The 23,765-nt window shown below is 40.4% G+C and overlaps 1 protein-coding gene across 1 annotated transcript in view; it reads left to right on the top strand.

Annotated features, from left to right (window-relative positions):
• Positions 1-23,765, top strand: part of KLC4 (kinesin light chain 4) — a 253,008-nt gene that overhangs the window by 213,118 nt on the left and 16,125 nt on the right. Inside the window, exon 13 of the mRNA XM_053712779.1 lies at positions 18,686-18,810. Within this exon, the coding sequence (XP_053568754.1) occupies positions 18,686-18,810 (125 nt within the window). The remainder of the gene's footprint in view (positions 1-18,685; positions 18,811-23,765) is intronic.

Genomic DNA, 23,765 nt, shown 5'->3' with positions numbered 1-23,765 from the left:
TAGTTATCAGAGAAGTGGGTCGCCTTCTCCAAGAAGTTAAGGCTGAGATACAAACATTTGAATTAGAAAAACTAGGAATGTTCGAATCTGATACCAACACCAATTGGTTGTCTAAACTTAGCCTCCAGATTAAGAGCTACAAACAAGAACTCATAGCCTTTAAAAACCGCAAACTTCAGACGGTCACACAGGACTATACATACAAATCAATCTATAGATGGATGATGTCACCAGAGGACGGGAGAACATTCCAGCCCAGACGGGATCGGAGGTATACCAAAAAATCCATGACCACGGTGGATACTAGCTCGGGTGACAGTTCAGGGACAGAAACACAACAGGATAACACAACTGCAACCCAGAGGGGAGTCACGACTAGATCAAGAAGCAATAGAAATGAATGGGAGCCCTCCAGTACCAACATAGCGTCACTACCCCCATTGGCTGCTCATCCATCAGCAAACCGTTTTTTAGGAAGAGGATGCGGCCACACACGAGGCGGGAGGATGTAGAAAACATTGTGTTCAATATCAGCTCACGAATACTAAGACAGAAGTGAGTTTGCTAAACAAGGGTCTATCTTTTGTGCCATCCTCCAAGATCAATGAATTCGATGTCTATATTGACATTCAGAGATTTGGTAGAAATCTAAGATTAAAAGAATTCTTTAACACAGACCAGGAACAAGTGTGTAACTTCAGATCCAAAGGGTCATTTGATCCCTCTTCCAACAATTCGACTATCAACACTCTGACGGGCTTTCTTACAAAATCTATCAAGGATAGACCAAGAACAATGATTAGAGATAATCTTACTAAGGATGAAAGATTGGCCCTCAAGTTGTTGAAAGAAGACACCTCAATTGTGATTCGCCCCGCTGATAAAGGCGGGGCGATAGTCCTGATGGATGCAACATACTACAAAACCGAAATTTTGGGGCAATTATCGGATGATAAAACATATCTGCCTTTGAGTGGAGATCCAACTTTCAGGTTTAAAAAGAAAATTGACACACTGCTGATTGAATTTAAAGAAAGCGAACTAATCACGCAACAGGATTACAATTTTCTACGTCGTGATCATCCACTAATCCCTTTGCTTTACACCCTACCAAAGGTGCATAAAAATGCTAATAATCCTCCAGGGAGGCCGATCGTCTCAGCTAGGGGTTCATTACTTCAACCTCTGGCCCAGTTCGTGGACTTTTACTTACAGCCTCTGGTAAAAACTATGCCATCATACATACGGGATTCAAATTACTTCATCACTCGAATTAAGAAGCTGGAGAATATCACTGATGGTGACCTCTTGGTAACCCTTGACGTGTCAAGTCTCTACACGGTAATCCCTCATCACGAAGGCATCATGGCTGTAACCCAGGCTCTCAGAAAATCTGTATACATCGGCCCCTCAGAAGAGGTATTAATTGGTCTCCTTACATTATGTCTCACTGAAAACTTTTTCATATTTGATTCGACATTCTATCTACAAATTTCAGGTACAGCGATGGGGTCCAATGTGGCCCCATCGTTGGCCAATCTGTTCATGGCACAACATGAATCGTCTGTGATGAAGGTCTTTGAGGATGACAACATCAGATACTATTGTCGTTATATAGACGATTTGTTCCTGATATGGTCAGATGGAGAAAGAAGTCTACTGTTGTGGATTGACCACTTAAACTCTCTTGCGAGTCCCATCAAATTCACTCACACAGTTAACAACTCTATGGTGGATTATTTGGACGTCAGGGTGTTGAAGGAAGATTGGGGACAACCTTATTTCATAAAGCCACTGACCGCAACTCATTATTACATGCCAGAAGTTGCCACCAACCCAGCCTCATTCACAATATTCCCAAGGCCCAATATCAACGGGTAGTTAGAAACAACACCAATGAAGCATTATGTGAACAACAGCTACAAGAAATGACACAACGGTTTGTGGAAAGGGGATATAAGCGAAGAGGCTTGCTAGAGATGAAAACCCAAGCATTGCAAACTATGGAACCAGCAACGGATATTCCCCCTAAGCCAGAGAATCAACTCACTTTTGTGACCACATATTCTCCGGATGTCATACCGCTAACTCGTACCATTAAAGAAGAATGGAGACTGGTTGAAGCTGATCACACCTTACCATTTAAAAACTGGAGAGCACCCAGGATTGGTTTTAGTCGAGGAAGAAACCTGAGAGATTATCTGGTCAAAGCTGACGTCAACCCTGAAGGGGGCACACGAACATGGCTTAAGACAAAAAAGAAAGGAGGCTATTGCTGGATCAGCTGTGTGACTTGCAGTGGGATGCTAACTGGCACTCATTTCCGCCACCCAGAAAGCAATAAAACGTATGAGATCAAGCATTTTAACCTGCACTACTCAGTTTGTAGTATATCTCTTGAATTGTCCCTGTGGCAAATTTTACACAGGCAAAACAACAGACGACGCTAGAACAGATTGATCGATCATGTGCCAATCCCAAGAAGGGGAGGAGATAGAGGAAACATGCTCCTACGCAAAGAATCAAGATGGATATACGAACTTGGGACCTTGCACCCTAGGGGTCTCAACACCCATACAGGATGGCAATGCTATCTATGATAATATTTGAGAGTTCACGGTCCATTTGTTGGGAGTTTACTGCCCAACAGTGGGGGAGTCTATGATCCATTTACCCCTTGGGGGTTTCTTCTTTTTGATACGCTTTCTCCCTAATTTTGTTGTGAGAAACAGGAGAAGCGTGAAGAGTACAATGTTCCTTGTCTTTTTCTGCCTTTTTCTTTTCTTTCTTTTTCTTCTTCTCTTTCTTCTTTTTTCTTCTTCTTCTTCTTCTTCTTTTTCTTCTTCTTCTTCTTTTTCTTCTTCTTCTTCCTTTTCTTTTTTCTCTGAGAGTGCATAATCCATTGTTTGAGATAACTTGTTTTGTAACTTCACGGCAACTTCATGGAGGCTTTATTGTAACTTTAATGTAATTTTGAGCAACACTGATGGGGATATACTATTAATAGTACATTAACTGTGTCTTACTCTAGTGGTCCTCCTCTTTTAGATCTGATGTCACACAATAACATTGGTGTTTGTTAGTTCTATTAGTGCAAAATAATGTTTTTAGCTATTTTAATTCACTTATCACAACACTTTTTTTATATTGTAGATTGGTACCCTGTTGATGCCGCTCTGGGGTTTATCTTACTCTATGTCTGTTGCAGCAGGATAGTACTGTACCGGTTGGTATATTTCTCTTTGTTTTGTGGTGGCCTCGGGGATATGGTCCTCTGGATTTCTATCTTATAACAATAGGATGCCCTCCAGGACTATGTTTAATGACAGAATCACACATTTTTTCTGAATAGACATTGACACATTTTAATATACACATGGTGGTTTCATCTAATAGGGTGGAAGAGGGACTTCCAGTGGCAACTCTTGTCATTTCAGTATATGTTTTGGATTAGGCTAGTGATATAGATTCTGGCCGAACGAAGAAATTTTTGTTTTGGTGTGTTAGATCATTCTTTATATTTTTATTGTTTATTTTTATTTTATTATTATTTATTTTTATGCCTTTTTTCAGATTGTCCGGGTCGAGTTGATTAGGTTATAACATTGAATTTGGTACATCCGATCGATACCAGCAAATATGAGGATACTGGGAGGTTCAGTATATAAAGTCTGGTGCCTGTGAGGGTACATTTAGAGCTCTGGTGATTGCATTAGGGCATAGTCTTTTGTTTAGCAGAGATTGCTTTTGTAGGATTTAACTTTGCGGAGATATTTGGGTTGCAGGCGCTAGTGTATGTTTATGGTATGTTTACTGTGGTGTTGAATACGCCCACTGTTCGCGGGCAGCCTATGATGATTGAACAGCATAAACACGCCTCTACTAATTCAGTTCTTTGATTGGCCAAATGTCGCCACTATGTTTACTCTGATGGTGTGAGTTTACTGAAGGTGTAGCAGCGAGTCTATTGTGGTGTCTATTACACCCACTTGTCGCGGGCAACCTATCAAAATGATTCAACAGCTAGGACAAGCCTACATGTATTCAGGCTTGTCTTCTTAGGCTCTGTGATTGGCCAAATATCGCCACTTTGTTTACTTTAGTGATGTGTGTAAAATCATATAAGCCGATCACCCATCGAATGTTCTCTGTATGTTAATCGCACTAGTTATTTGATTATATTTCGTCTTGGTCTTTACATTATACTGACAAGGTTTGACAGTGTGATGTTGACAGGTGACATTTTGGTTCCAATTGTAAGGATTGGGCACTATATGTGTGATTATAGCCGGTGTGGATGTCAAAACGATTTTCCCATGAGGCGATCTGGGAGGGCGACAATTATATCCCATCACTCTAAACTTTATTATAACACTTTCCTATCTGGCTTTGTGATTGCTTTGGGCGTCCTTAGTGATAAGGGGCGTATGCCATAGTTACCTTCGGATGACGTGTTAAATTGTGAGTGTAAGAAAGTTGCTGGTGGAATTACGATCACCAACTTTGTTTGTCTATTCCACCTAGTTTACTTATTATCCTATTTGCCTACTCATGCACCTGACTGGAGTGCAATTGCCCCATTGAAGTGACTATTCATGGTCCAATTTTATTTTAATTTTATGTATTTTTTGTCAATGATATTTTCACTATACAAACATATTGGTATCTATTACTGACTTTGATTGGTCACAATGAGGGGTGTGTTCAATATTTGGCCGTGATTGGTCAATCTTGTGGGGAGTGTTATCTGGAGTTTATTTAAAGGCTGTTTTTACACATTGTTAATTGGTCAGAGGAATGGACTGTTGCTGTCCCGAAACGTCACTAAAACTTTATTAAACTTTTGTCACTGTTGGAGAAAGTTCAGTCAGTGCTTCTTTTCTACATTGCTATATATATATATATATATATATATATATATATATATATATATATATATATATATATATATATATATACAAAAAAAGAGAAAAGATAGATAAAAAGGGCGCAGTCACTGGTGATATATACTTTACAAATAATCAATAATATGTCAGAAATAATACCCCTATTTGGAGAGTAAAAAGTAAGCCACAGAGTTGCACTATTACTATCTATATTTATTTTACATGCACATGGCCACTTGAGACCTTGACATCGGCAAAGACAAAGTCCCATCAGCTGTTTCACACATCCCTGGGAGACGGAGGAAGTTTCTGCTGACACTACGCAACACTTACCTCATATTGATTGAGGTTAAGGAGTGTGAGTAGATACCCTAAGGGGAACTTATACTCCGGGCACTGGGGTTTTCAATCAATCTACTTTATATTGGGCATCGTTTTGGTGTTTACCTCACCCTGTCACTTTTGGAACTGTTAACATCTGTTCACTTGCTACTAGCACTATAGCTTATGACACCGTAAAATACTTTTTCCTTTATTATTATCATTATTTATTATCTGTATTATTTTTGTTGTTTATATTTATATATCTTGATTAATACTGAGTTTTTGGGTGTATTATAATTCTTTATTTTTTAATCAGGCTGATTTAGAACTGCATAGTAATTTTATTTATTTATATGTGGAGTCTATTTTGATTCGAAGTATTTAAAGTCTTTTTTTGCCATTACCTAACATAAATTTGGGGGCGAACAATTTTAAATTGCATTTTATATATATTTTTTAAGCTTACTTTTGTACACTACAGTTTACATATAGAGTACCTTGTCTATGGATTAAGAGATACAGATAGTCTATCACACTATCTCTCTTTATCCTTTTATTCATTTATTTACTAATTACTTTTTACTCTCCAAATAGGGGTATTATTTCTGACATATTATTGATTATTTGTATAGTATATATCACCAGTGACTGCGCCCTTTTTATCTATCTTTTCTCTTTTTTTGTATACTTTATCTTATCAGGACTGAGGGGTGTGGGGACCCACCAGCCCTGATGGATAGATTAGGGCTGCAACTGTTCACTCACTTCTTCTATTCTTTAGGTTCCACTTTGCACCAAATGTACACTTCTTCTGTCTTTTCTCATATATATATATATATATATATATATATATATACACACTGTACTGTGCTGTCATGCCATGCCTCCTACAAACTATACATGACATAATGACATTCATTCACAAACAATCATAATGATTCTCTGTGATTGAATGTCAATGTTATGGTTGTAAATGATGCCTGATGAGCCTGTCACATACCTCCCAATATTTCAAAATTTGAAAGAGGGACACCCCCGCACTGTTGTCAGTCTGCTGCGGCACACCTGAGGATCTCTCACGGCACACTGGTTGAAAAACACTGCCTTAAAGGGACAAATTTCTGCTTTGTCAATTTTGCTAAACAAACGTTTGGCAGCTGTGCCAGATGTTCAGTCTTTTTGTCAGGCTCTAACCAGAATTAAGCCTGTATTTAGACCAATTACTCCTCCCTGGAGTTTGAATTTAGTTCTTAATGTTCTTCAAGGGGTTCCGTTTAAACCCATACATTTCATAGATATTAAGTTGTTATCTTGGAAATCCTAGGGCGAAAAGAAGAGACAGCGCAACCCCACATCAAGGTAGTAGTTTCACAGTTTTTAATTAACACACGAAAATAATGCACTTACAGACAGAATAAAAAGATGTCGCATTAATCCCTTTATAGGGAACAGCAAGAAGCAAGTCCCAGTTCTCTCAGGAATCTGTTCCAGTCCACGGCTATCAGTGCTGCCGCTTCGATATTGCATCAGAGCTGTCCTTGGCTCCGCCCCCAACGCGTTTCGTCTGTGCTGTCCAGACTTTCTCAAGAGGAAGTGATGATGCCTAGTACGCTCCCATGAGTCACTATTTACATCCACTTGTGGTTTCTCATTGGATAATGACTGTCCTATCCAGTAGCAGTATGCGGACAAGCCTCTCTTGTTACAGGCAATAGATTCCGCTTAGAGTAGAGCAAACATAAAATCTGACATGACATCATATGGCTATTAAATATTATTAAACACTTAAAAGTACAATTTAATAAACATCGTAAAATCGACTATAAAAAATAAACATTGTATAAATCACAGATTAATACGATAATAAAAAACACATCTTATAAAGGAAAACTAAAACTTACACGAGAAAGTTAACACACATGATACGCATTCTTTAAAAATACTAAAGTTGATACAAATTCATTCAAAATGTTTTTCTTTAAAGGAACCTACATAGTAAAAAGAAGAGTTAATACAAAAGTCAATTAAAACTAAAAGGCTATACTTAAAACAAGAGTTGCTAATTTAAAACATAAAAGCTTGCAAGTCTATGTCGACATTTAACCCTTTTGGGGCCATACAGTTAAGTAAGTGAATCCATTTGGTTTCATATTTTCTGAGGTGCATTAGTCTCTGTTGCTCATTGCCCACTGTCTGTGGTATAATCTCTAGAATTTTCACCTTTAAACTATTTGAATTTTTATTATGCACCTTCCTGAAATGTTCAGATAGACTATGGTTCTCGTATCCTTTTGTTATGTTCTCTATGTGTTCATATATGCGGCGTTTGACTTTCCTTTTCGTTCTTCCCACGTAAATCAAATTACAATCACACATGAGATAATACACCGCATATATGGATACACATGAAGCTCTATCTTTAATTTTAAATTCCTTGGAATGATCCCAATTGTAAACACTATCACCCTTACTGATAAGACTGCACATGCAACAGTTAAGTCTACCACATTTGAAGGTTCCTCCTTTATTTATACACCAATCTGAGAGGGTCCCTTTCTTTTTGTTATTCAATTCTCTCAGCTTTGATGGTGCTAAAATATTTTTGATGTTCCTATTTTTCTTAAAAATGGTTACTGGGTAAGGCTCTAGATGGGGTCCTAACACAGGGTCGGCCTGCAGGATATTCCAATGCTTTTTAAGTGTGGTTTTAATAAAGTTAGCACCTAGATTATAAGTAGTTATAAATTTAGCTCCCAATTTCTTAACCTCATTCTGGGTTTTAGTAGTAATTTGTATTTCATTATTGCTAAGCAGAAGATCCTCTCTAACTTTGTTTCTACTCTCAGTTCTTGCTTTCTTTACTAGGCCACTATCATATCCTTTCTTAAGAAATTTATCTTCTAACTGATCCGCTTCTATTTCAAAATCTTCTATGTTGGTACAATTTCTACGGATCCTAAGAAATTGGCCATAAGGAATATTTCTTTTCCATTGGGGCAGGTGGCCACTTCCTGCGTTTAGAAATCCATTGCTATCTACTTCTTTCTTGAAATTTTTAACTGCTGTTTTGTTGGTAGTTGGATCAATAAAAAGACATAAATCTTAAAATTCTATTTCCTTCCTATGTATTTTACTTGTGAATTCCAGATTAAAATTGTTATTATTGAGATGGCTAATGAACTCCATAGCTTTGATGTCACTACCATTCCATACAATGAGGATGTTGTCGATATAGCGCCGATACACCACGACACTCTCACTGTATGGATTGTTGTTCCACACATAATTCTCCTCGAATGCAGCCATGTAAATATTTGCATAGGAAGGGGCCATGGGCGTACCCATGGCCGTTCCTTGTATCTGCTGATAAAAAAAAATTTCGAAAGAGAAGAAATTGTGGAACAGGATAAACTCTATCCCTCTAATAGAAGCGGATCAGTTAGAAGATAAATTTCTTAAGAAAGGATATGATAGTGGCCTAGTAAAGAAAGCAAGAACTGAGAGTAGAAACAAAGTTAGAGAGGATCTTCTGCTTAGCAATAATGAAATACAAATTACTACTAAAACCCAGAATGAGGTTAAGAAATTGGGAGCTAAATTTATAACTACATATAATCTAGGTGCTAACTTTATTAAAACCACACTTAAAAAGCATTGGAATATCCTGCAGGCCGACCCTGTGTTAGGACCCCATCTAGAGCCTTACCCAGTAACCATCTTTAAGAAAAATAGGAACATCAAAAATATTTTAGCACCATCAAAGCTGAGAGAATTGAATAACAAAAAGAAAGGGACCCTCTCAGATTGGTGTATAAATAAAGGAGGAACCTTCAAATGTGGTAGACTTAACTGTTGCATGTGCAGTCTCATCAGTAAGGGTGATAGTGTTTACAATTGGGATCATTCCAAGGAATTTAAAATTAAAGATAGAGCTTCATGTGTATCCATATATGCGGTGTATTATCTCATGTGTGATTGTAATTTGATTTACGTGGGAAGAACGAAAAGGAAAGTCAAACGCCGCATATATGAACACATAGAGAACATAACAAAAGGATACGAGAACCATAGTCTATCTGAACATTTCAGGAAGGTGCATAATAAAAATTCAAATAGTTTAAAGGTGAAAATTCTAGAGATTATACCACAGACAGTGGGCAATGAGCAACAGAGACTAATGCACCTCAGAAAATATGAAACCAAATGGATTCACTTACTTAACTGTATGGCCCCAAAAGGGTTAAATGTCGACATAGACTTGCAAGCTTTTATGTTTTAAATTAGCAACTCTTGTTTTAAGTATAGCCTTTTAGTTTTAATTGACTTTTGTATTAACTCTTCTTTTTACTATGTAGGTTCCTTTAAAGAAAAACATTTTGAATGAATTTGTATCAACTTTAGTATTTTTAAAGAATGCGTATCATGTGTGTTAACTTTCTCGTGTAAGTTTTAGTTTTCCTTTATAAGATGTGTTTTTTATTATCGTATTAATCTGTGATTTATACAATGTTTATTTTTTATAGTCGATTTTACGATGTTTATTAAATTGTACTTTTAAGTGTTTAATAATATTTAATAGCCATATGATGTCATGTCAGATTTTATGTTTGCTCTACTCTAAGCGGAATCTATTGCCTGTAACAAGAGAGGCTTGTCCGCATACTGCTACCGGATAGGACAGTCATTATCCAATGAGAAACCACAAGTGGATGTAAATAGTGACTCATGGGAGCGTACTAGGCATCATCACTTCCTCTTGAGAAAGTCTGGACAGCACAGACGAAACGCGTTGGGGGCGGAGCCAAGGACAGCTCTGATACATTGAGACTGTGTGTCTGTGTGTAAGCAATATCGAAGCGGCAGCACTGATAGCCGTGGACTGGAACAGATTCCTGAGAGAACTGGGACTTGCTTCTTGTTGTTCCCTATAAAGGGATTAATGCGACATCTTTTTATTCTGTCTGTAAGTGCATTATTTTCGTGTGTTAATTAAAAACTGTGAAACTACTACCTTGATGTGGGGTTGCGCTGTCTCTTCTTTTCGCCCTAGGATTCACATTTAAAGAGAGTGTTTGGAAACAAGCCTCTGGAACCAGCTGCACCTCATTATCAAAAATCTGTGAATAGGAGTTGGCAACATAAAAATCCTTGCAACTAACATTGCCATACGTGTGTACTCCTAAGACCACTTCCCTGCAGTGGGTAATATCATTCCAAAAAAATTCATCGGTATTTTTATTTACCTGTGTTTTTTATTTACCTGTGTTTTTTATTTATTTATTTTTTTGCTCCATTTAACAAATGTATTTATGAATGTGTACGAATATTTTGATTGGTTTACTAGTTTTTATTGATTTATTATTGTTGCAATATTAATTTCATAATCTTACAACTTAGAATTACTCGTAGCTATTTGCTATATTTGCTATATTTCTTATCTCTCCTTTTCCAACGCTTATTAATTTACATCCACCACTCTACCTAGCTGCGCTGTTAATACTTTTAGTGTAGTGTGTTATCTTGGAAAGTTTTATTTTTGGTTGCTATTTCTTCTGCTCGTAGAGTTTCTGAGCTTTCAGCTTTACAATGTGATTTGATCTTATCTTCCATTCTGATAAGGTGGTTTTAGTACCAAACCTGGTTTCCTCCCTAAGGTTGTTTCTAATAAGAATATTAATCAGGAAATTGTTGTTCCTTCATTATGTCCTAACCCTTCTTCTAAGAAGGAGCGTATGTTGCATAATCTGGACGTGGTCCGTGCCCTGAAGTTTTACTTACAGGCGACTATGGATTTCCGTCAATCATCTTCATTATTCATTGTTTTTTCTGGAAAACGTAGGGGTCAGAAAGCTACGGCTACCTCTCTTTCTTTTTGGCTGAAGAGTATCATCCGTCTGGCATATGAGACTGCTGGACAGCAGCCTCCTGAAAGAATTACGGCTCATTCTACTAGGGCTGTGGCTTCCTCATGGGCCTTTAAAAATGATGCTTCTGTTGAACAGATTTGCAAGGCTGCGACTTGGTCATCTCTTCATACTTTTTCCAAATTTTCCAAATTTGATACTTTTGCTTCTTCTGAGGCTGGTTTTGGGAGAAAGGTTCTTCAAGCAGTGGTGCTTTCTGTTTAGGTCTCTGTCTTGTCCCTCCCTTTCATCCGTGTCCTGTAGCTTTGGTATTGTATCCCACAAGTAAGGATGAAATCCGTGGACTCATCGTATCTTGTAGAAGAAAAGTAAATTTATGCTTACCTGATAAATTAATTTCTTCTACGATATGACGAGTCCACGGCCCACCCTGTCATTTTTAAGACAGATTTAGTTTATATTCTATTTTTTACAAAACTTTAGTCACCTCTACACCTTTGGCTTTTCCTTTCTCTTCCTAACTTCGGTCGAATGACTGGGGGTGGAGGGAAGGGAGGAGCTATATATACAGCTCTGCTGTGGTGCTCTTTGCCACTTCCTGTTAGCAGGAGGATAAATCCCACAAGTAAGGATGAAATCCGTGGACTCGTCATATCGTAGAAGAAATTAATTTATCAGGTAAGCATAAATTTACTTTTTTAGGATTAATTTCATTATTGAAGAACTACAGTGCTCTCGGTCAATCCAAAATCTTAATAAACCTCAAACCTGAATATTTAAGGAAATAAAAGTGAGGTTTTGGCTTTCTTAGGAGAATATCTATGCGTGCACAATTATTTGGCAACTATTAGTGTGCACAATTATTATGCAACTAAATGAAAATTGAATATTTTCCCATCTCACTTGTTTTTTTGTTTTTTCTTTTTCATCTGTTAAAATGAGAATAATAAGCAACTCAAAATTTACAAATAAACATTTCTCACATTTACAAAAATGTCAGTGACCAATATACAACCACCCTTCTTTTCAATAACAGTCATAAACCTTCCATCCATGGAGTCTGTCAGTTTCTTTAACTGTTGACGATTAACTTTTTGTGCAGCAGCAACCACAGCCTCCTAGACACTGTTCAGAGATGTGTACTGTTTTCCTTCACCGTAAATCTCCTGTTTAAGAAGGGCCCACAAGTTCTCAATAGGGTAAGGTCAGTAGGTGTTGGGTATATAGGAAGAGGTATTAGCTGCAGGTAAGGTCAGTAGGTGCTGGGTGTATAGGAAGAGGTATTAGCAGCAGGTAAGGTCAGTAGGTGCTGGGTGTATAGGAAGAGGTATTAGCAGCAGGTAAGGTTAGTAGGTGCTGGGTCTATAGGAAGAGGTATTAGCAGCAGGTAAGGTCAGTAGGTGCTGTTGTATAGGAAGAGGTATTAGCAGTAGGTAAGGTCAGTAGGTGCTGGGTGTATAGGAAGAGGTATTAGCTGCAGGTAAGGTCAGTAGGTGCTGGGTGTATAGGAAGAGGTATTAGCAGCAGGTAAGGTCAGTAGGTGCTGGGTGTATAGGAAGAGGTATTAGTAGCAGGTAAGATCAGTAGGTGCTGGGTGTATAGGAAGAGGTATTAGCAGCAGGCAAGGTCAGTAGGTGCTGGGTGTATAGGAAGAGGTATTAGCAGCAGGTAAGGTCAGTAGGTGCTGGGTGTATAGGAAGCGGTATTGGCAGCAGGTAAGGTCAGTAGGTGCTGGGTGTATAGAAAGAGGTATTAGCAGCAGGTAAGGTCAGTAGGTGCTGGGTGTATAGGAAGAGGTATTAGCAGCAGGTAGGGTCAGTAGGTGCTGGGTGTATAGGAAGAGGTATTATCAGCAGGTAGGGTCAGTAGGTGCTGGGTGTATAGGAAGAGGTATTACCAGCAGGTAAGGTCAGTAGGTGCTGAGTGTATAGGAAGAGGTATTAGCAGCAGGTAAGGTCAGTAGATGCTGGGTGTATAGGAAGAGGTATTAGCAGCAGGTAAGGTCAGTAGGTGCTGGGTGTATAGGAAGAGGTATTATCAGCAGGTAGGGTCAGTAGGTGCTGGGTGTATAGGAAGAGGTATTACCAGCAGGTAAGGTCAGTAGGTGCTGAGTGTATAGGAAGAGGTATTAGCAGCAGGTAAGGTCAGTAGATGCTGGGTGTATAGGAAGAGGTATTAGCAGCAGGTAAGGTCAGTAGGTGATGGGTGTATAGGAAGAGGTATTAGCAGCAGGTAAGGTCAGTAGGTGCTGGGTGTATAGGAAGAGGTATTAGCAGCAAGTAAGGTCGGTAGGTGCTGGGTGTATAGGAAGAGGTATTATCAGCAGGTAAGGTCAGTAGGTGCTGGGTGTATAGGAAGAGGTATTAGCAGCAGGTAAGGTCAGTAGGTGCTGGGTGTATAGGAAGAGGTATTAGCAGCAGGTAAGGTCAGTAGGTGCTGGGTGTATAGGAAGAGGTATTAGCAGCAGGTAAGGTCAGTAGGTGCTGGGTGTATAGGAAGAGGTATTATCAGCAGGTAAGGTCAGTAGGTGCTGGGTGTATAGGAAGAGGTAATAGCAGCAGGTAAGGTCAGTAGGTGCTGGGTGTATAGGAAGAGAAATTAGCAGCAGGTAAGGTCAGTAGGTGCTGGGTGTATAGGAAGAGGTATTAGCAGCAGGTAAGGTCAGTAGATGTTGGGTGTATAGGAAGAGGTATTAGCAGCAGGTAAGGTCAGTAGGTGCTGGGTGTATAAGAAGAGGTATTAGCAGCAAGTAAGGTCGGTAGGTGCTGGGTGTATAGGAAGAGGTATTAGCAGCAGGTAAGGTCAGTAGGTGCTGCGTGTATAGGAAGAGATATTAGCAGCAGGTAAGGTCAGTAGGTGCTGGGTGTATAGGAAGAGGTATTAGCAGCAGGTAAGGTCAGTAGGTGCTGGGTGTATAGGAAGAGGTATTAGCAGCAGGTAAGGTCAGTAGGTGCTGGGTGTATAGGAAGAGGTATTATCAGCAGGTAAGGTCAGTAGGTGCTGGGTGTATAGGAAGAGGTATTAGCAGCAGGTAAGGTCAGTAGGTGCTGGGTGTATAGGAAGAGGTATTATCAGCAGGTAAGGTCAGTAGGGTGCTGGGTGTATAGGAAGAAGTATTAGCAGCAGGTAAGGTCAGTAGGTGCTGGGTGTATAGGAAGAGGTATTAGCAGCAGGTAAGGTCAGTAGGTGCTGGGTGTATAGGAAGAGGTATTAGCAGCAGGAGAGGTCAGTAGGTGCGGGGTGTATAGGAAGAGGTATTAGCAGCAGGTAAGGTCAGTAGGTGCTGGGTGTATAGGAAGAGGTATTAGCAGCAGGTAAGGTCAGTAGGTGCTGGGTGTATAGGAAGAGGTATTAGCGGCAGGTGAGGTCAGTAGGTGCTGGGTGTATAGGAAGAGGTATTAGCAGCAGGTAAGGTCAGTAGGTGCTGGGTGTATAGGAAGAGGTAATTAGCAGCAGGTAAGGTCAGTAGGTGCTGGGTGTATAGGAAGAGGTATTAGCAGCAGGTAAGGTCAGTAGGTGCTGGGTGTATAGGAAGAGGTATTAGCAGCAGGTAAGGTCAGTAGGTGCTGGGTGTATAGGAAGAGGTATTAGCAGCAGGTAAGGTCAGTAGGTGCTGGGTGTATAGGAAGAGGTATTAGCAGCAGGTAAGGTCAGTAGGTGCTGGGTGTATAGGAAGAGGTATTAGCAGCAGGTAAGGTCAGTAGGTGCTGGGTGTATAGGAAGAGGTATTAGCAGCAGGTAAGGTCAGTAGGTGCTGGGTGTATAGGAAGAGGTATTAGCAGCAGGTAAGGTCAGTAGGTGCTGGGTGTATAGGAAGAGGTATTAGCAGCAGGTAAGGTCAGTAGGTGCTGGGTGTATAGGAAGAGGTATTAGCAGCAGGTAAGGTCAGTAGGTGCTGCGTGTATAGGAAGAGATATTAGCAGCAGGTAAGGTCAGTAGGTGCTGGGTGTATAGGAAGAGGTATTACCAGCAGGTAAGGTCAGTAGGTGCTGGGTGTATAGGAAGAGGTATTACCAGCAGGTAAGGTCAGTAGGTGCTGGGTGTATAAGAAGAGGTATTATCAGCAGGTAAGGTCAGTAGGTGCTGGGTGTATAGGAAGAGATATTAGCAGCAGGTAAGGTCAGTAGGTGCTGGGTGTATAGGAAGAGGTATTAGCAGCAGGTAAGGTCATTAAGGTGCTGGTTGTATAGGAAGAGGAAGATCAACATATAATGTTTTGCCAATAAACATCTGTAGAAATCCCATCATATAAATCTCACTGTTAGGCAGAGGTTTCATAGAGCCGATTATAATTGCTTTACAAATAAATAAGAACAGGCAGGAAAGTGTTGTGTTATTGCGTGCTGGGATGTGTTGTGTGATGATTGGACGTAAGTATAGTGAGGTGCAGTATTGTGTTGTGTGATGTTTGGACGTAAGTATAGTGAGGTGCAGTATTGTGTTGTGTGATGATTGGACGTACGTATAGTGAGGTGCAGTATTGTGTTGTGTGAGGATTGGACGTACGTATAGTGAGGTGCAGTATTGTGTTGTGTGATGATTGGACGTACGTATAGTGAGGTGCAGTATTGTGTTGTGTGATGATTGGACGTACGTATAGTGAGGTGCAGTATTGTGTTGTGTGAGGATTGGACGTACTTATAGTGAGGTGCAGTATTGTGTTGTGTGATGATTGGACGTACTTATAGTGAGGTGCAGTATTGTGTTGTGTGATGATTGGACGTACGTATAGTGAGGTGCAATATTGTGTTGTGTGATGATTGGACGTAAGTATAGTGAGGTGCAGTCGTGTGTGTGTGATGATTGGACGTAAGTATAGTGAGGTGCAGTATTGTGTTGTGTGATGATTGGACGTACGTATAGTGAGGTGCAGTATTGTGTTGTGTGATGATTGGATGTAAGTATAGTGAGGTGCAGTATTGTGTTGTGTGATGATTGGATGTAAGTATAGTGAGGTGCAGTCGTGTGTGAGGATTGGACTACGTATAGTGAGGTGCAGTATTGTGTTGTGTGATGACTGGACGTAAGTATAGTGAGGTGCTGTATTGTGTGAGGATTGGACTACGTATAGTGAGGTGCAGTCGTGTGTGTGTGATGATTGGACGTAAGTATAGTGAGGTGCAGTATTGTGTGAGGATTGGACTACGTATAGTGAGGTGCAGTCTTGTGTGATGATTGGACGTACGTATAGTGAGGTGCAGTCGTGTGTGTGTGATGATTGTACATACGTATAGTGAGGTGCAGTATTGTGTTGTGTGATGATTGGACGTACGTATAGTGAGGTGCAGTATTGTGTTGTGTGATGATTGGACGTAAGTATAGTGAGGTGCAGTATTGTGTTGTGTGATGATTGGACGTACGTATAGTGAGGTGCAGTATTGTGTTGTGTGATGATTGGACGTACGTATAGTGAGGTGCAGTATTGTGTTGTGTGATGATTGGACGTACGTATAGTGAGGTGCAGTCGTGTGTGTGTGATGATTGGACGTAAGTATAGTGAGGTGCAGTCTTGTGTGATGATTGGACGTACGTATAGTGAGGTGCAGTCGTGTGTGTGTGATGATTGGACGTAAGTATAGTGAGGTGCAGTATTGTGTTGTGTGATGATTGGACGTACGTATAGTGAGGTGCAGTATTGTGTTGTGTGATGATTGGATGTAAGTATAGTGAGGTGCAGTCGTGTGTGTGTGATGATTGGACGTAAGTATAGTGAGGTGCAGTATTGTGTGAGGATTGGACTACGTATAGTGAGGTGCAGTCGTGTGTGTGTGATGATTGGACGTAAGTATAGTGAGGTGCAGTATTGTGTTGTGTGATGATTGGACGTACTTATAGTGAGGTACAGTCGTGTGTGTGAGGATTGGACGTAAGTATAGTGAGATGCAGTATTGTGTTGTGTGAGGATTGGACGTTCGTATAGTGAGGTGCAGTATTGTGTTGTGTGATGATTGGACGTACGTATAGTGAGGTGCAATATTGTGTTGTGTGATGATTGGACGTAAGTATAGTGAGGTGCAGTCGTGTGTGTGTGATGATTGGACGTAAGTATAGTGAGGTGCAGTATTGTGTTGTGTGATGATTGGACGTACGTATAGTGAGGTGCAGTATTGTGTTGTGTGAGGATTGGACGTACGTATAGTGAGGTGCAGTATTGTGTTGTGTGATGATTGGACGTATGTATAGTGAGGTGCAGTATTGTGTTGTGTGATGATTGGACGTACGTATAGTGAGGTGCAGTATTGTGTTGTGTGAGGATTGGACGTACGTATAGTGAGGTGCAGTATTGTGTTGTGTGATGATTGGACGTAAGTATAGGGAGGTGCAGTATTGTGTTGTGTGATGATTGGACGTAAGTATAGTGAGGTGCAGTATTGTGTTGTGTGATGATTGGACGTAAGTATAGTGAGGTGCAGTATTGTGTTGTGTGATGATTGGACTTACGTATAGTGAGGTGCAGTATTGTGTTGTGTGATGATTGGACGTACGTATAGTGAGGTGCAGTATTGTGTTGTGTGATGATTGGACGTACGTATAGTGAGGTGCAGTCGTGTGTGTGTGATGATTGGACGTAAGTATAGTGAGGTGCAGTATTGTGTTGTGTGATGATTGGACGTACGTATAGTGAGGTGCAGTATTGTGTTGTGTGATGATTGGATGTAAGTATAGTGAGGTGCAGTATTGTGTTGTGTGATGATTGGATGTAAGTATAGTGAGGTGCAGTCGTGTGTGAGGATTGGACTACGTATAGTGAGGTGCAGTATTGTGTTGTGTGATGACTGGACGTAAGTATAGTGAGGTGCTGTATTGTGTGAGGATTGGACTACGTATAGTGAGGTGCAGTCGTGTGTGTGTGATGATTGGACGTAAGTATAGTGAGGTGCAGTATTGTGTGAGGATTGGACTACGTATAGTGAGGTGCAGTCTTGTGTGATGATTGGACGTACGTATAGTGAGGTGCAGTCGTGTGTGTGTGATGATTGTACATAAGTATAGTGAGGTGCAGTATTGTGTTGTGTGAGGATTGGACTACGTATAGTGAGGTGCAGTCGTGTGTGTGTGATGATTGGACGTAAGTATAGTGAGGTGCAGTATTGTGTGAGGATTGGACTACGTATAGTGAGGTGCAGTCTTGTGTGATGATTGGACGTACGTATAGTGAGGTGCAGTCGTGTGTGTGTGATGATTGTACATAAGTATAGTGAGGTGCAGTATTGTGTTGTGTGATGATTGGACGTACGTATAGTGAGGTGCAGTCGTGTGTGTGAGGATTGGACGTAAGTATAGTGAGGTGCAGTCGTGTGTGTGTGATGATTGGACGTAAGTATAGTGAGGTGCAGTATTGTGTTGTGTGATGATTGGACGTTCGTATAGTGAGGTGCAGTATTGTGTTGTGTGATGATTGGACGTAAGTATAGTGAGGTGCAGTCGTGTGTGTGTGATGATTGGACGTAAGTATAGTGAGGTGCAGTATTGTGTTGTGTGATGATTGGACGTACGTATAGTGAGGTGCAGTATTGTGTTGTGTGAGGATTGGACGTACGTATAGTGAGGTGCAGTATTGTGTTGTGTGATGATTGGACGTATGTATAGTGAGGTGCGGTATTCTTACAGGACGGTAGTGGAGCACTCAGACGCTCTGGCTCTTTGGGAAAGATTCGTGATGTTCTGCGCAGAAGCAGCGAGATGTTGGTGAAAAAACTTCAAGGAGCAGCCCCCCCAGAACCCCGGAGCACAAAGTAAACACATAACATAGTTTCACAGACTGTATGGAATCACAGACGTGTACTCCACAGAAAGTAGCCTGGTGGGGGCAGTGTTATACTTTGTAATATTACGTTTTGTTCTATAGAAATTATTAAATCATTTAATATTAATTTGTATATAGTATTAGCTCATTTAAGCTTGTTGGTGCATCTATAAACAAGGTCCTGGGGAGAACACTACACATGATACACAGTAACAGGTATACACACAGCACACAGTCACATGATACACAGACACATGATACACAGACACATGATACACAGTAACAGGTTTACACACAGCACACAGTCACATGATACACAGTAACAGGTATACACACTGTAACTGGTATACACACAGCACACAGTCACATGATACACAGTAACTGGTATACACACAGCACACAGTCACATGATACACAGTAACAGGTATACACACAGCACACAGTCACATGATACACAGTAACAGGTATACACACAGCACACAGACACATGATAAACAGTAACAGGTATACACACAGTAACTGGTATACACACAGCACACAGTCACATGATACACAGTAACAGGTATACACACAGTCATGATACACAGTAACTGGTATACACACAGCACACAGTCATATGATACACAGTAACTGGTATACACACAGCACACAGTCACATGATACACAGTAACAGGTATACACACAGTCATGATACACAGTAACTGGTATACACACAGCACACAGTCATATGATACACAGTAACTGGTATACACACAGCACACAGTCACATGATAAACAGTAACAGATATGCACACAGTCACATGATACACAGTAACTTGTATACACACAGCACAGTCACATGATACACAGTAACGGGTATATACACAGTAACGGGTATATACACAGTAACGGGTATATACACAGTAACAGGTATACACACAGTCACATGATACACAGTAGCATATATACACACAGTCATATGATACACAGTAAAAGATATACACACAGCACACAGTCACATTATACACAGTAACTGGTATACACACAGCACACAGTCACAGGTATAAACAGTAACAGGTATACACACAGTAAGAGGTATACACACAGTACACAGTCACAGGTATACACACAGCACACAGTCACAGGTATACACACAGCACACAGTCACATGATACACAGTAACAGGTATGCACACAGCACACAGTCACAGGTATACACACAGCACACAGTCACATGATACACAGTAACAGGTATACACACAGCACACTGTCACATGATACACAGTAACAGGTATACACACAGCACACTGTCACATGATACACAGTAACTGGTATACACACAGTCACATGATACACAGTAACTGGTATACACACAGCACACAGACACATGATACACAGTAACAGGTATACACACAGCACACTGTCACATGATACACAGTAACAGGTATACACACAGCACACTGTCACAGGTATAAACAGTAACAGGTATACACACAGCACACAGTAACAGGTATACACACAGTACACAGTCACAGGTATACACACAGCACACTGTCACATGATACACAGTAACAGGTATACACACAGCACACTGTCACATGATACACAGTAACAGGTATACACACTGTCACATGATACACAGTAACAGGTATACACACTGTCACATGATACACAGTAACAGGTATACACACTGTCACATGATACACAGTAACAGGTATACACACAGTCACATGATACACAGTAACAGGTATACACACAGTCACATGATACACAGTAACAGGTATACACACAGTCACATGATACACAGTAACAGGTATACACACAGTCACATGATACACAATAACAGGTATACACACAGCACACTGTCACATGATACACAGTAACAGGTGTACACACAGTCACATGATAAACAGTAACAGGTATACACACAGCACACTGTCACATGATACACAGTAACAGGTATACACACAACACACAGTCACATGATACACACAGCACACAGTCACAGGTATACACACAGTCACATGATAAACAGTAACAGGTATACACACAGCACACTGTCACATGATAAACAGTAACAGGTATACACACAGCACACAGTCACATGATACACAGTAACAGGTATACACACAGCACACAGTCACATGATACACAGTAACAGGTATACACACAGCACACTGTCACATGATACACAGTAACAGGTATACACACAGCACACAGTCACATGATAAACAGTAACAGGTATACACACAGCACACAGTCACATGATACACAGTAAAATATATACACACAGCACACAGTCACATGATACACAGTAAAATATATACACACAGCACACAGTCACATGATACACAGTAACAGGTATACACACAGCACACTGTCACATGATACACAGTAACAGGTATACACACAGCACACTGTCACATGATACACAGTAACAGGTATACACACAGCACACAGTCACATGATACACAGTAACAGGTATACACAGTCACATGATACACACAGCACACAGTCACATGATAAACAGTAACAGGTATACACACAGCACACTGTCACATGATACACAGTAACAGGTATACACACAGCACACAGTCACATGATACACAGTAACAGGTATACACACAGCACACAGTCACATGATAAACAGTAACAGGTATACACACAGCACACTGTCACGTGATACACAGTAACAGGTATACACACAGCACACTGTCACAGGATACACAGTAACAGGTATACACACAGTCACATGATACACACAGCACACAGTCACATAATACACAGTAACAGGTATACGCACAGTCACATGATACACAGTAACAGGTATACACACAGCACACTGTCACATGATACACAGTAACAGGTATACACACAGCACACAGTCACATGATACACAGTAACAGGTATACACACAGCACACAATCACATGATACACAGTAACAGGTATATACACAGCACACTGTCACATGATACACAGTAACAGGTATACACGCAGCACACTGCCACATGATACACAGTAACAGGTATACACACAGCACACTGTCACATGATACACAGTAACAGGTATACACACAGCACACTGTCACATGATACACAGTAACAGGTATACACACAGCACACTGTCACATGATACACAGTAACAGGTATACACACAGTCACATGATACACAGTAACAGGTATACACACAGCACACAGTCACATGATACACAGTAACTGGTATACACACAGCACACAGTCACAGGTATACACAGTAACAGATATACACACAGCACACAGTCACATGATACACAGTAACAGGTATATGCACGGTTACATGATAAACAGTAGCATATATACACACAGCACACAGTCACATGATACACAGTCACAGGTGTACACAGAGTCGCATGATACACAGTAACTGGTATACACAGTAACAGGTATACACACAGCACACAGTCACATGATACACAGTAACAGGTATGCACACAGTCACATGATACACAGTAAAATATATACACACAGCACACAGTCACATGATACACAGTAAAAGATATACACACAGCACACAGTCACATGATACACAGTAACAGGTATGCACACAGCACACAGTCACATGATACACAGTAACAAATATACACACAGTCACATGATACACAGTAACAGGTATACACACAGCACACAGTCACATGATACACAGTAACAGGTATGCACACAGTCACATGATACACAGTAACATGTATACACACAGTCACATGATACACAGTAACAGGTATACACACAGTCACATGATACACAGTAACAGGTATACACACAGTCACATGATACACAATAACAGGTATACACACAGCACACTGTCACATGATACACAGTAACAGGTGTACACACAGTCACATGATAAACAGTAACAGGTATACACACAGCACACTGTCACATGATACACAGTAACAGGTATACACACAACACACAGTCACATGATACACACAGCACACAGTCACAGGTATACACACAGTCACATGATAAACAGTAACAGGTATACACACAGCACACTGTCACATGATAAACAGTAACAGGTATACACACAGCACACAGTCACATGATACACAGTAACAGGTATACACACAGCACACAGTCACATGATACACAGTAACAGGTATACACACAGCACACTGTCACATGATACACAGTAACAGGTATACACACAGCACACTGTCACATGATACACAGTAACAGGTATACACACAGCACACTGTCACATGATACACAGTAACAGGTATACACAGTCACATGATACACACAGCACACAGTCACATGATAAACAGTAACAGGTATACACACAGCACACTGTCACATGATACACAGTAACAGGTATACACACAGCACACAGTCACATGATAAACAGTAACAGGTATACACACAGCACACTGTCACGTGATACACAGTAACAGGTATACACACAGCACACTGTCACAGGATACACAGTAACAGGTATACACACAGTCACATGATACACAGTAACATGATACACACAGCACACAGTCACATAATACACAGTAACAGGTATACGCACAGTCACATGATACACAGTAACAGGTATACACACAGCACACTGTCACATGATACACAGTAACAGGTATACACACAGCACACAGTCACATGATACACAGTAACAGGTATACACACAGCACACAATCACATGATACACAGTAACAGGTATATACACAGCACACTGTCACATGATACACAGTAACAGGTATACACGCAGCACACTGCCACATGATACACAGTAACAGGTATACACACAGCACACTGTCACATGATACACAGTAACAGGTATACACACAGCACACTGTCACATGATACACAGTAACAGGTATACACACAGCACACTGTCACATGATACACAGTAACAGGTATACACACAGCACACAGTCACATGATACACAGTAACAGGTATACACACAGCACACTGTCACATGATACA

Source organism: Bombina bombina, chromosome 4 (assembly GCF_027579735.1).
Source record: "Bombina bombina isolate aBomBom1 chromosome 4, aBomBom1.pri, whole genome shotgun sequence".
NCBI lineage: Eukaryota > Metazoa > Chordata > Amphibia > Anura > Bombinatoridae > Bombina > Bombina bombina.
Note: the sequence above shows the minus strand (reverse complement) of the source record. Positions and strands in the feature narration are given on the sequence as shown.